Raw genomic sequence first — 13,349 nt, 5'->3', positions numbered from 1 at the left:
TGAAAGGAGCGTGTTCTGCTGTGGATTCCAAAAGATCCTCAACCGCCTAAGCTGGGATGGCCAGGGGCTAGATCCAGGCCTCGCCCAAGAAGAGCTTCTGCTTGGCAGGGAGGGGGGTGGGGGGATGCGTGCAGGGGGCTGGGCGCTATGGGGTGGAGCTCTTACGAACCAAGGGGTCCAGGCCGAGGGAAGCCCAGATTTATGCCCTGACTTCCTCTGTGGTTTTGGGGTGGGGCTCTTCAGAATCAGGAAGCACACTCAGAGAGGGCTGCAGAAGGGCCAGCACTGTTCAAGGCTGGCTTCCAGCAGGCGACTGGTGGGACAGCCCTTGAAGACTTGTTAGTAATCCATCAGGGGCAGGGCAGGAGGGAAAGACTATATGGTTTACACTGGTGAGTTCAAATCCCAGTGCCACCTACAGCTTACGAGCCGTGTATCTTGGGACATGTGGCTTTATCTCTTAGCCTGTTTCCCCACCTGTGAAATGGGGTCGGTGTCCATCTGTGTTCCCGAGAGGGCTGCCTGAGATAAAGTACCACACACAGTATTGACACACAGCAGGCTCACGGTATGTGGACCCCCAAGTATCATGGCCTATGGATGAATCCAGAAGGCTAGATACCTTCCCCTGCCCTCAAGAAGCGTGTGAGTGTTAGGAAGACAGACTGGTACCCAGGACCACCACATAGCACACAACTAGCTGCTAAATTGCAGAGTGCACATACTCTGGGATTCGGGATCAAAAGGATGGGTGAGGGCCGGATTGTGAAGGAGGGCTTCGTGGAGTTGGTGGCAGTGGGTCTTGAGATACAGTAAGATGTGGAAAAGGAGAGAAGAGGGTGGGAGAGGGAGGAATTCCATGCAGGAACAGAGAAGAGGGACCGGCATAGTGGGCAGGGCAGCTCCAGAGCGTGGACCGTCTCAAGGCCCCCAGAGGAGGCTGGACTTGGCGCTGCCCTGGCCCTAGGAAGTAGCGTGATGAAGTGGGCTCTAGGCAGTGTGGAGCGTTGGGGTCCAGTGGAGCAGTCGGGGTCCCATGGCAGTCTAACTGTAACTGCATAGCTTTCCCTAGAGGGGAGGGGAAGGGGCGGAGGGGGTCCGATGCACCTTCTGGGAACCGAGGTGTCCTGACTACAGAAGCACACGTCAGGTGGGTTGACAGCACTTTGTGGGTCTCGTTTCCTGGAGATCTGCGATGATCCCCAATTTATTACTGGAGGAGCCACTCGCACAGACATCTGCCAAGGAGCCCTGGGTAAGTGATGGCATCTCAAACAGGCTACGGGGGCTTGTCAGAAAGGCTGTGGATAGAAGGGGTGAGGGCTGACCTATGGCTCCGCTCCCTTGCCAAAGAGTTTGGCAGTTTCCAGTTCTAGAAGCTTCCTGGAATGTCTTGTCCCCTGAGGACCCCGTGCTGCGGCAGACAAATGCACAGATGTGCAGTGAGGCCTCCTGTGTCCCCTGCACTGGGCTAGTTGTTGAAGTTACAAAGACACTCCCACTAGAAGACGGAGGAGCTCCTGGATCTCAGGTACCCTTGGTGTCTGTATGTCCCGGGGCCAGTGTTGCTAGTGGCCCACGGAACAGTCAGGCTCTGGGCTGAGGGCCAGCTGGGAGGACGAGCCCAGGCCCGGTTGCAGCACTGAGATGTCAGCTCTCTGGGGTTCAGGGATGGGATGGTGACTCAGTGTGTGGAGGAGGAGGAAACCCTAACTAACACTCACTGCTGGGAGGAAGTTAACGTACCAGGGCATTCTCAGTGTTTGCAGGCCGAGCTCACCATGGTATCACAACAGTGAACGTGGTGCTTATTGTCACAGAGGCAATTGAAATGTTCATTTAAGTAAGTTTAACTGGAGTAGCTGTATCGTGAGGGTCTGAAACTTTGCTCTGTGTAGCTGAGCTCTGATTTTCTGGACATAGTGCCTGCTGAGATTGAAACCTGCTCCAGCTTTGGCATGAAAGCCCCCAAGTTTTCTTTAATTTATTTTATTGAAGTAAAGTTGATTTACAATGTTGTGTTAATTTCTGCTGTACAGCAAAGTGATTCAGTTATACATATATCCTTTTTCATATTCTTTTCCATTATGGTTTATCGTAAGATATTGAATATAGTTCCCTGTGCTATACAGTAGGACCCTGTTGTTTATTGCTATACAGGACCCGAGGTTTCTGCAAAGAAGTCTTAACGATGGGGCCTGGGACCACTATTTAAGATTCTCAAAGAATCCACGCTCATTTTTTTTACTCATAATAGGTATGGGCCTATGATCGCTGGAGCAGATTATTTGCTGTGAATAACCAAAAACTTGTTTCAAGCCATCAGCTTCAACTTGCTTTCCAGACTAGTCTATCAGTAACAAAATTAATCATCTTGAATTGGACCTTCTTTCCTGGCCCACCCAGCAGAGGTTCTGTCCTGGGAGTGACTTGTTTGAGGTCATCCAACAGCTGAAGTGAGGGCCTGGAATGCAAATGCAGACAGTCTGTTTGTTTAACCCCTGAGCTAGGCTCCCCAGAAGGGGCATGGAAAGTTTTCAGTCTCTGAGGGATGTCAGGGCATTTGTGTGAATCGTTGGGACAGGCACACTGGGAGCCCCTTGTGAAATGGGTCTCAGAGAGCATGTCCCAGGGCTGGGCGTGCAAACACCGCTCTCTGAGCTCAGCCTCTGTGTGCAAATTCCTGAGATGCCAGAGCACATTCTTGCCCACAGAAAACATACCTCCCATTTCCCACCTTCTCTCCCCCAAAAGAGAGATGCCCAGGGGGCCTAGGGCACCTAGATGGGTGCTCCAGGAAAATCCATTGGTTAGAGAAAATGGAAGTTAACAGGACTAGAAGTTGATGGAGACTTTGACCAACCATGGGGGCTTTAGGAAACCTGGAAACAAAAATGACAACTGTCATACCTGGGCTAAATTCCACACCTAGACTAAACATCTACTTTAAAGTTTAATGACATCTTAAGGGCCAAATTGCAAGATTTAAGTCCTGGTTAAATACTGTCAGGCCATTTGGAGAGGAGACCCGCAAAGCTTACATTCCTGGGGTAAAAATCCCCATGATATGCACCAAATCAAATAGAAACAAGATTAAGTGTAAGTCCTTTAAAACATTTCTCAGTAATCAGGTCTGTAATTTCTAAGGTTTTTTTTTTACACCACATTGGCCATTTTGTTCTCTTGGCCTTTTATTTTGGAGGATCTGGGTTTGACTGCAATCTGTGAAATGTGGTGGACTGAATTCTCGCTCTGATTCTGGCATCCGGACACAGGGTGTGCATGGGGTGGTGACTGTCACCAGGTCCCAGCAGGTTCAGAAGCATCAGGAACAGGGGGGCCGCGGCAGTGACACCTGGCCACACGACCAGAGATACGAGTCAAGGCTCAGCTCTTAGTTGGCAGACCGTGGGCACGTCATCACTTGGAACCTCAGTCTCTTCTAAAAATGGGAGTGGCGGGGAGAGTCAACGGGGTGACCTCAGAGATCCCCTACGATGGGGCAGTCAGCTATTCTAGAGTCGTTCCTCATGCCTGACACTGAGTGTAAATCTTGTGCTAGAGAATCAAAGCACCGCGGCCAGATCTCTTATCTCAGAGGAGGAATGATAACAGCCCCTATCACTGTATAACAGTATGCAACTCATGGAGCATTTTCATTGCATTGTCTCATGTAATCATCCAAGTAAATATTTTCAGCCCCACTCTGCAGATAAGAAAACTGAGGCAGGTGGTGGGGGAGCCCATGCAAGGCCACAAAGCTAAAAATTGCCAAGGGAAAGAACCCTGATCTGATTTTAAAGCTTTCCACACTCTTCTCATTCCCATCACAAGTGGCCATGAGGCTATGTTGAGGGATTATGGAGGTAAAATTCTCAAAGCAAAATTTATTTTCCTCCCTGTACTTTCTACCCTGAGACTCACTCAGTTCACCAATGAACCTGGGCGGGGCCCATCCTGGGACTTGTACATTTCTCAGCCTCCTGCCTCACTTCACAGGGCTGCCCAGCAATGGTTAATCCACCAGCTCCCACCCACTTTCCCAGAGGGTCAGCTGGAAGCCTCACCAAAGTAATTCCAACCATGTTTGCAGAACTGCTCTGACGTGAGCCATCTGCTTTGCAGACCTTGGTTGTGCTCAGCATTGAGTCAGTGAAGAAAAATCTGCCCATCTGGAGGAAGGGCTGGAGACCAAGGCTGAGCCTCGGCCAGCCTGGCCCTACAGCTAAATATGGCTCTGGAGTTGCTGCTCTCAGCCTCTTCTTACAGGTGATGGCCATGGAGTGGCCCCAGGAGCCCAGGAGATCCCAGAGCTGAGCTCCTCCTACCTTTGGTTTTCACTGGGCCACTGCTGGGCTTTAACCACTGCCCCCTCATAGCCCCCTATGGGCCCCACAGCCTTCAGAGCTCTCAGAGGAAGGTAGCTGCCCTGGCCAGGTGCCCCCATAGGCCCTCGGCTTCCTGGGGGAAGTCTCGAGGCTGCCAACGCTGTCAGAGCTGTTGAAACCGCACAGCCCCGTGTCTTTGTAACCTGGCCTCTCAGAGGTGGATCACCCTGCCTCTACCCCTAAAGGTCACGTGGGCCCCCAAACACTGGGAGATGTTTGGCTACAGGGTGCCGCTCCCCACAGCCCTGCTCAGCAGAGAGTGGGGAAGGGCAGGGCCAGTGGGAAAAGCGTGCAGGAAGGAGGTTTCCAGTTCCTGCTTCCTCCCCTGCTTACTAGCCTGGGTGACTTTGGGCAGGTTACCCAAGCTCTCTGACCCTCAGTTTCCTCTTCTATAAAATGGGAATAATGATAATACTCCTTCCCCAGGGCTGTGACGAAAAATGCGATTAATATAGGCAAACACATTGGCAAATTGTAGAATCCTGAACAAATTCAACCTCTCCCTATTTTCCCATTTTTAAATACTGTAAATAACTTTTTAAATGATTCTTAAATTATAATTTTTTTTCAGTGTCTACAATCAATTTTATTTTAATATAATCTAAACACATACCATTTAGAAAATACCAAGAAAAATTTATGTACAAGAGTTGATGTTATTGCATTCGGATAAAGCTGGCAAGTTCTTGCTACTAGCATAGCCCAGGAAACACCACCGAGGAAACCTAATATATCGGAATAGGTGTTGTGGTGTTTGGCCCACAGTTTGATAGCTCTCAGGGTTAACCTGAGAAGTTGTTAATCTTTGGTACTAGATGTACAATTTCATCGGTTACCCTGCAACCATTAAGACTTCTTACGCATCTTATATCTAAATTTTTAAGCAGACTGTCATCTCTTAAGCCCAAGTCTCCTGGAATAGTCTGCAGTGCTAATCCTGCAAACAAAATATCAATCTCTATCCCATCAAAACACAGTTTGATAACTGGTACAAATGCTTCTTCAACAGCTCGTAAATCTTTTACTTCTTCCTGTAATTTCAACTTATGATAGAATGAGGTGAAAAAATCACTTCGATCAACATGTCTTGATGTGCAGCACACAACGCATCAATATTGGCACCTTTTGTATGTACTCCTAATCTCTAAGATCCATATGTAAAAATATTTCCACCACCATTTTCAATTACAGATTGTGGAAGATTCTCGCTTTCACTGATTTCTCGTATCCACTCTTTTACCAGGTCATTTAATTTTCCCCGAATTAAAATCCTGCGCTGCAGTTCCTCTTCCTCTTCAAAAACGCCAAAGGGCTTCAGAGTCTCAATTAGTTTCTGTGTACGTAGGCAGTCAGTCTCCTTGGGGGCTGCTCAGCTGATGGGAGAGGTAATGCCATAGTGCTTCTGTGGCGGCTGTGTTTGCTGTGATCACTGCATTGTAACTGGAAACCGCATGGTCTCCTGCGCGGGCACTGCCCAGTCACCCTGCCGCCCTGGGCATGACCCACTGAGACAGGGGTGAGGGATGCCTGCCTCAGCCCTCGGTCCAACCCCCTTAAATTATAATTTTTAAAAGCCATTTTAATAGGTGCCTTTTAAACATTTTAATAGACTTTGTTAGCACAGTTTTAGGTTTACAGAAAAATTGAGATGATAGTACAGAGAATTCCATACACACCAGCCCAGTTTCCCCTACTGGTAACTTCTTACATTATTAAGTGTGGGACATTTGCTACAGTTAATGAACCAGTATTGATACATTATCATTAACTAAAGTCCATACTTTAGCTTTCTTTAGTTTTTACTTAAGGTCCTTTTTCCGTCCCAGGATCCCATCCAGGACACATTACATTTAGTTGTCATGTCTCCTAAGGCTCTTCTTGGCTGTGACAGTTTCTCAGCCTGTTTTGGATGACCTTGTCACTTTTCAGGAGTACTGGTCCGGGATTTTGTAGGATGCCCCTCTATTGGAATTTGTAGGTGCCTTTTTAAAAAAGAGTGCTTGTAGTTAAAAAAAAGAACTAGAAAATAGGTGTTGGCTGGTTTGGTGGGGAAAATAAATAGATTTTTTCCTTTTTCTTAAAACAATGGCTTCACCGCCAGCCCCAGCACCACCCTCACCGCCCCCGACCCCAGGGGCTTCTCCCAGCTCCTGGGGCAGATGTGTGCGGTCCGTGAGTCCTCCTGTCCTCTCCCCGGTGGCCCTTCTGGTTATAAATGCTTTTTCTTTTTTTTCTTTTTTTTTAAATAGATGATTCCTTTTTTTTTTTAATTTATTTTATTTATTTATGGCTGTGTTGGGTCTTCGTTTCTGTGCTAGGGCTTTCTCTAGTTGCGGCAAGTGGGGACCACTCTTCATCGCGGTGCGCGGGCCTCTCACCATCGCGGCCTCTCCTGTTGCGGAGCACAGGCTCCAGACGCGCAGGCTCAGTAATTGTGGCTCATGGGCCCAGTTGCTCCGCGGCATGTGGGATCTTCCCAGACCAGGGCTCGAACCCGCGTCCCCTGCATTGGCAGGCAGATTCTCAACCACTGCGCCACCAGGGAAGCCCTATAAATGCTTTTTCACAGCTTTTCTCCCCTGTGGCTGCTGCCTGTGCTCCCAGCTTCCTTTCCTGCTGCACCTGAGACAGGCCCATAAACGGGCCAGGGATGAATCTCGCGGAGGCCCCGTCCTGCCCGGGCTGCCCCAGCCTTGGCAGTCACCCAGCGGGGTCCCTGCCTCATCCGAGGCCTAAACTTGGGCACATCTCTCCTTGGCTGTCCCTGACCTCCTCTCCCCAGGGAGGAGAGGCAGCGGGAATCCTCCCCAAAGAATCCCCCCCACCCCATTGTCATGTACACGTTCCTCTGAAGCCAGAGGAAACTTCCAAAGAGTTTACACGGTTCCTTTGCCCCCCGTGGGCCTGTGGATCAGAGTGTGACTTTGCGCTTGTTCGGGTGCTCCCTGAGCCAGGGGCCAGGCCACATCCCTGTGTGGACTCTGGTCTGTTCCTGAGTTGAGGCGATTGGATCCTAGTTCCGTAAGGTCCCACTACTTCTGGCGTTCTGTGACTCCCACTGGCAGTCCCCGCCCTCCACCGCACCCCGCCGGCACCAGGCTGCAGATCATGTTTGTTGGGCAATAACGTCTCCACCCCAGGGTCTGAGACCCTTGCTCAGATCGTCCCCCACAGGATCAGCCACAGAGAGGCCCCCATCCAGGGGATTTCAGAAATGAAGGGCCACGTGTTCTGCGAGGTCTGGTGGGGTCCTGGGCAGCAACAGTGGGGCGAGGAAGCCCCAGGAGGAGGGTAGTCTGCTCTGGCTGGGCCAACCTTGGGTGGCCTGTGTGCAGTGGGGCAGACTCTAGACCAGCACTGTCCACCAGCACGTTTAGCAGTGATGCGAAAGTTCTACACTATCAATATGGTAGCTGCAAGCCACAAGTGGAGCATTTGAAGTGTGACTAATGCAGCCAAGGAACTGAATTTTTAATTTTCTTCAGTTTGAACGTGAAAAGCCACATGTGTGTTATGGCCACTGCAGCGTTGGGATCCGGCCTCCCATCCTTGACTTTCCGGGGTGGGATGGTCTCCACACAGAGCCAAGCAAGGCACATACATCTGTAAACATCTGTAAATGGCAGGGTCCAGAGTGAGGACTTGGGTGTCCATCAGTTAGAGGTTGGCCTCTTGGTTCTGCCACTTCCTGGCTCTATCACATGGGGTAAATCACCGTCCTCGTTAAGCCTCAGTTTCCTCATCCATAAAATGGGGATGATAGTAGTATCTACCTCAGAGGGCTGTGAGGATGAAATTAAATAATGCATGGAAAGCTCAGAGTGCCAGAGGCTGACACTTAGTAAGGGTTTAGTAACTGCAAATTGCAAGTTACCTTTGGGGAGAGTGTGGCTTGAGGGGGGTATGGAAATGAGGCTGGGGAGGGGAGGTGGAGCATGCCCTGCTGTGTCTTGAACAACCGATGGGGTCCGTCTCTAGCATTTGGCATTAGGAGGTGACCAAGGAGCTGGTATTTGGAGGAAAGTTCAAGAAACTCAGTGAAGTCTCCTGCTCCAACTTTCAGGGCTCGTGCAATGGCCGTTGCTCCCTGACGTTTCCCAAAAGGCCAGGAGGCTCCTCACTGCCACCGCGCTTGGGCCCTCTCCTCTCCCAGCACTCACTTTGCCTGCAGCGCGCCTGCTATTTTCAGTCTCAAGCCTCTACTTACCCACCTGTGAAATGGGAACAAGGTGACATGTCTGTCCTTTCCTTTTCCCATGAGGCGGAGAACCTTAAGGCTGTATGACTGATGGTTTCTCTCTCTCTGGGGATCAGGACCAGAGTGAGAAAACCTCTAACGTTCATTCTTATTGCAATCCCCGATGTGATCTCTCCCCTGTGTTTTGCCACCCCAGCTGCAGTGAGACTTTACCTTTAGTTCAACACTGTGAAGGCCCTCAGGAAACCAGGAAAGTAGATCCTCACCCTCTGGTTCCTCCGGGAGGTGAGGAAGGAATTCTGAGGGGTAGGAATCTAAGATGGGGTTGGCTCCACCTCCTCGCCTGCTGGGGCCTCTGGCCACGGAGGGGCTGGGGAGGAAGGCGAGGACGTGGATGTGGATGGCAGGAAGACACAGGGCTACGGAGAGCTGGCTGGTAACTCTGCTATCTGGTAGTGACCGCAGCGTCCACGGCCGCAGGGAGCTGGGGAGCAGAGTCGACACCTACAACCGGGAGGCCGCGTCCTCCCGGTCCAGGGCGGCCAAGGGCGGCACGGGGCGGGGCCTCCCTTCCGAGAGTCTGGTTTGTCCATGCAAGTTCGGCGTGCGACAGTGTGACCCTGAGGCCTCGGCATCCTCGTCCCCCTCCATCCTCCCTCCTCCTTCTCCCTTTCGGGGCCCCCTTCCTCAGGAGCAGCAGGGGGAAGGCAGGGAGAGGGCACACATGTGGTTTGGATCATTTGTTCTTGCTGCAGTTCTGCTTGCAGCTCACGGAAGGAGGCTGAAGCCCCGTGTTTACCAGGGTTGGGATGTGAGCAGAACGGAGCACCTCCACCTCCCCCCGACAGTGCCGATGTAATGAGACGTGACTGTGTGCAGGGGGTCATTCCGCTTTGGGGGTACCCTTCTCTGGGCTGCTCCAGACAATGAAGCAGTCACGGAAGGGATGGCCCCGTGGGACTCATCGGCCACCATCGCGCGGGGCCGGGCACTGGCAGGGTGTGCACTTCCTCTGGGGAACACCAGCAGCCCCGGGGTTGGGGGAGCGCCTACTGGCTCCCAGGGACTTCCTTCCGAAGCTGAGACGCCCCAGGCTGCCTCGGCCAGGAGAGAGTCATTCTGTCCGCAGGGTCTCAGGCCTGCTGGAGACTGTTAAATACCAGTGTCTCGGGAAGGGTCAAATTTAGCCAGAAGCAGCCTCAATATCTTGGTCCCTTTATCATTTATCTAGCTGTCACCATGGAAAGCAAAGGCACAGAGCCCTGCAGGGATGAAACACAGGACAAGCAGGACTTGAGAGGGAGCAGGCTTTCCCGACCTCGGCCCTGCTGGTGGTTGCGGCCGGCTCATTCTCCATCATGGGGGTGTCCTGAGTGCTGCGGGATGCGTGGCAGCGTTCCCAGCCTCTGCCCATTAGGTGCACTGGCAGCCCTCCCCAAGCATGACAACCAAAGATGTCTCCACACAGAGCCAAAAATCCCTTGGGGGTAAGGGGAGCAAAAACGTTCCTGGGGGGGAACCAGTGGTAGATCCGGGGAGAGAAGGGGGCTATGGACACAGTAAGTACCACGGGGCAGGCGGAGGGTAGTCATTGGGCATCCAGGGTGCGATGCCTGGGCTGGCAGCTGGTGAAGACCAACCCCACACACATCCAGAATCACCTCCCCTAAGCCAGCCACAGTTAGGAGTAAGCGTTGTCCTGGGGAAGGAGGAAACATCGAGCTGTGGTCAGGGCGGCATTGCTGGGATGTTTGACCCCATGGAGAGGAGCTCCAACCTCCCCGGGGAGCTGCTGCAGCAAAGGAGGAGATCGGCCCTCTCTACGTCTCTGGACGCTCCCCTTGGCGGGCCGTCTGTCTCATCGGCTTCCCAGAGCAGGCATGTGTGGTACATCTCAGGTCCTGGGGTGCCCCGGGGACCGCAGAGTGACTGGGTGTCTGGGCACGGCGTCCTGGCACTGGCATCTCTCCGTGTTGACTCCTCTCTTGCTGGCATGTCCCCCCCCCCCCCAGGGGCAGACTCTGTCAGCTGGCAGGTGCCTCTTACTGCCCCTGGCCAGGCACAGATTTCAGGAAGGTCCCGGTCTCCTTGCACCTGTATCTACTGTGTAGCAATCTGCCCCACCATCAAAGGCTTGAAGCAACAGCAATCATTTTCTTGTTCTCTCCTGTGGTCCTGAAGGATAGATAACTGGGCTTAGCGGGGAGACTCTCTCAGGGTCCCTCGTGGGGTTGCAGTCAGATGGGGATGGGCTCAGGTCACCCGAAGGCCCCCCACCCATGTGTCTGGTGCCTGGGCTGGAGGCTAGTCAGCTGAGTCTCCAGGGTCTTCCTGCATCCTGTGTGGTCTCTTCCATGGAGGCGTTAAGGGAGCTCCACTTCTTACACGGAAGTTATAGAGAGAGCGCCTCAGAAGTCACAGAACATCGCTTCTGCCGTATCTGTTCACTGAGACAGACAGAGGCCCACCAGCTTCAAGGGGAGGGGTGCAGATGCCACCCCCTGGTGGGGAAGGGCACGGTTCTAGAAGAACATGTGAAACCAGAAATATCGTGGCTGCCATTTTGGGAAGTTGCCACGGTTCCTCCCCTTTGAATAATGGTCTTGTCCTTCACCGCTGGTGACCCAAGGCTGCTCGGATGCTAGCCCATCGTGGTTGGGGCAGGTGTGTTCTCTGGGACTTCCCAGTATGCAGGGCAGACGGGCACTCAGCGGGCTGGGCTGGTGCTGCCAGCTTCAGGACTCCCTTCACCTGCCGAGCTTTCCTGAGACACCCTGCCGGGCCCTGAGGCCCTTTCTGCTTCCATTCGGCCTGCTTCCATTCGGCCTAATTCCATTATTGGGTGCCTGTGACCGGAAGAGCAGTGGGCTGGGACTTTAGGCAGAAGAAGACAAACAACAACAACCAAAAGCCCCGCGGTCCTTTCTCCGCACCAGACTCTTCTCGTCTCCAGCTCCTCCTCCCACATCCATCTGGTCCTCTCTGTTCTGGTCCTTAATCCCTCCTCACGCCTCTCCAAGCCTCTCCACCTACCAAGCCCCCATTATTCCACGGTGGGCCTTAGTTCTCACCTGGATTCCTGCTCTGGGTGCCTGCCTGTCACCGGTCCATTCTGACGTTACTGCCAGAGGCCCTGTCGTCAGGGAAGTGACGGCCAGTGGGGGAAACGGTTAAATGGACACATTAAATACAAGTTCTGATCATGCTATAGTAGGGGGTCAGCTGGGTTGCAGTGTGAGGACACAGGAGGGGACGGCAAGGGATGGGACAGTCCCCAAGGAAGACTAAGGAGGGAGGTGGAGGGAAGGTGTGGGGCAGAGGAAGCAGAGCAAAGTGTGTGCTTCCCCAGCAGGAAGGAGCCCATTCTGGAAAGCGCAAGTGCTATTTTCTTGTGCCTGGACGGTCTGTGCAGAAGAAGAAAGGGTGAAAGGGAACCTTCGTTTAAATTCCCTCGGGGTCAGTTCAGACTCTGCAGAAGTGTAACCCATCTCCAGACTCTGTCCCCCCTAGACCCCCGGCGTCCTCACGCCCCCTGTGCCCTGCCCCCCACCCTCCTGGACGGTGCCACGCCCACCCCCATACCTTCCGGTGCCTGCACTTGACCTTCTCTCTCCCTGCAAGCGCTTCCCGCCCCACCTCCACCTCGCTCTTGGGACCAGTCCGAGCTCCCCTCAGCGAACCCCATGCCCCTGCAGCCCGTGTGCCCTGTTTGGACTTGAGTCCTGGCGCTCTCCCCCATCCTCTCTGATGGTGTTTCCACGTTGTTCCCCGCGCCGGCTGGTGAGCCCCTGAGAGTGAGAAGCACCCTTCTCTAGACCTGGCTCAGGAGGGACGTCTGAGACCAGACGGGAGGCAGAAGAGGCGCGTGCGCCAGGGTCGGTGCTCAGAGGCTCTCGGGGCGGCTGGTGTGCCCGAGGAGCCACGGGAAGCAGCAGCGAGGGGTGCTGAGGCCGGGCTGGGGGTGTAGCGCTCTGCGAGGCTGGCCCTGGGCTTCATGTCCTGTCCGCTCTTTCTCCTCCGAGATGAAGAGCTTCCTCAGCCTGTGTTGCTTCCCGGAGCACGTGCTCCACGTTGACAGGGTCCCTGCCCTCACAGAGCTTCCGTCCTTCTAGGACTGTCAGCAGGCACCGCGCCCTAGAGTGACGGAGCTGCAGCGGGAAGGTGGGCCGGGAGCCAGCACCTCCTGGGTTCTCTGCTGCACTTCCCTGTGGGTGGAGGAAAGACAGTGATGGTGGGAGGGAAAGGAGGAGAACGCACACAACAAACATCACGCTCCCCTCTTGGGAGAACTTCCAGCAGCCACATATGTAATCTGCATCACCATGCCGGCCCCATTCCACCCCCCCCCCCCCCCACTACAGCGGGCCCCAGGCGTCCTCGGCCTGCGCTCAGCGCTGACCCTCAGGACTGGACACAGAGGCCCGCGGAGCACAGCTCTGGAAATTTACCGACGTGGCTCGGCATGAATTTATCTTTTTCGAAGAGGGCTCTGGAGCTTAAAGGAGCTATTCATGAGGTCCGCCCATGGGTGCTGTGTGCTCAGAGGGTGGGGATCTGGGCTTGCCGAGTGTGTGCAGTGGAGGGAAGCCTGTGTGTACATGGTCACGGTCACAGCGAGGCCGCAGAGGAGCCGGACAAGGGCAGCCCAGCTGGGGACAGTTGAACCTTTATCCAGATAGCCTGGGTGCCCGAGTCCAGGAGGGTGAGGCAGCTGTGCTTAACGAACGAGCCAAGATCCTACTCAAGCCTCCTTTTCCCAAGCA

At 53.6% G+C, this 13,349-nt stretch overlaps 1 protein-coding gene and 1 pseudogene across 1 annotated transcript in view; one reads left to right on the top strand and one right to left on the bottom strand.

Moving 5' to 3' along the window:
- The first annotated feature begins 747 nt into the window (after window positions 1–747).
- Window positions 748–13,349, top strand: part of LOC130704919 (calpain-2 catalytic subunit-like) — a 53,802-nt gene continuing 41,200 nt past the window's right edge. The window contains exons 1-2 of the mRNA XM_057529698.1: window positions 748–795; window positions 1,189–1,255. Of these exons, the coding sequence (XP_057385681.1) occupies window positions 748–795; window positions 1,189–1,255 (115 nt within the window). The remainder of the gene's footprint in view (window positions 796–1,188; window positions 1,256–13,349) is intronic.
- Window positions 4,980–5,841, bottom strand: LOC130708098 (poly(A) polymerase alpha-like; annotated as a pseudogene).

This window comes from Balaenoptera acutorostrata, chromosome 1, assembly GCF_949987535.1.
Source record: "Balaenoptera acutorostrata chromosome 1, mBalAcu1.1, whole genome shotgun sequence".
NCBI lineage: Eukaryota > Metazoa > Chordata > Mammalia > Artiodactyla > Balaenopteridae > Balaenoptera > Balaenoptera acutorostrata.
This window is presented reverse-complemented; position numbering and strand designations above follow the sequence as displayed.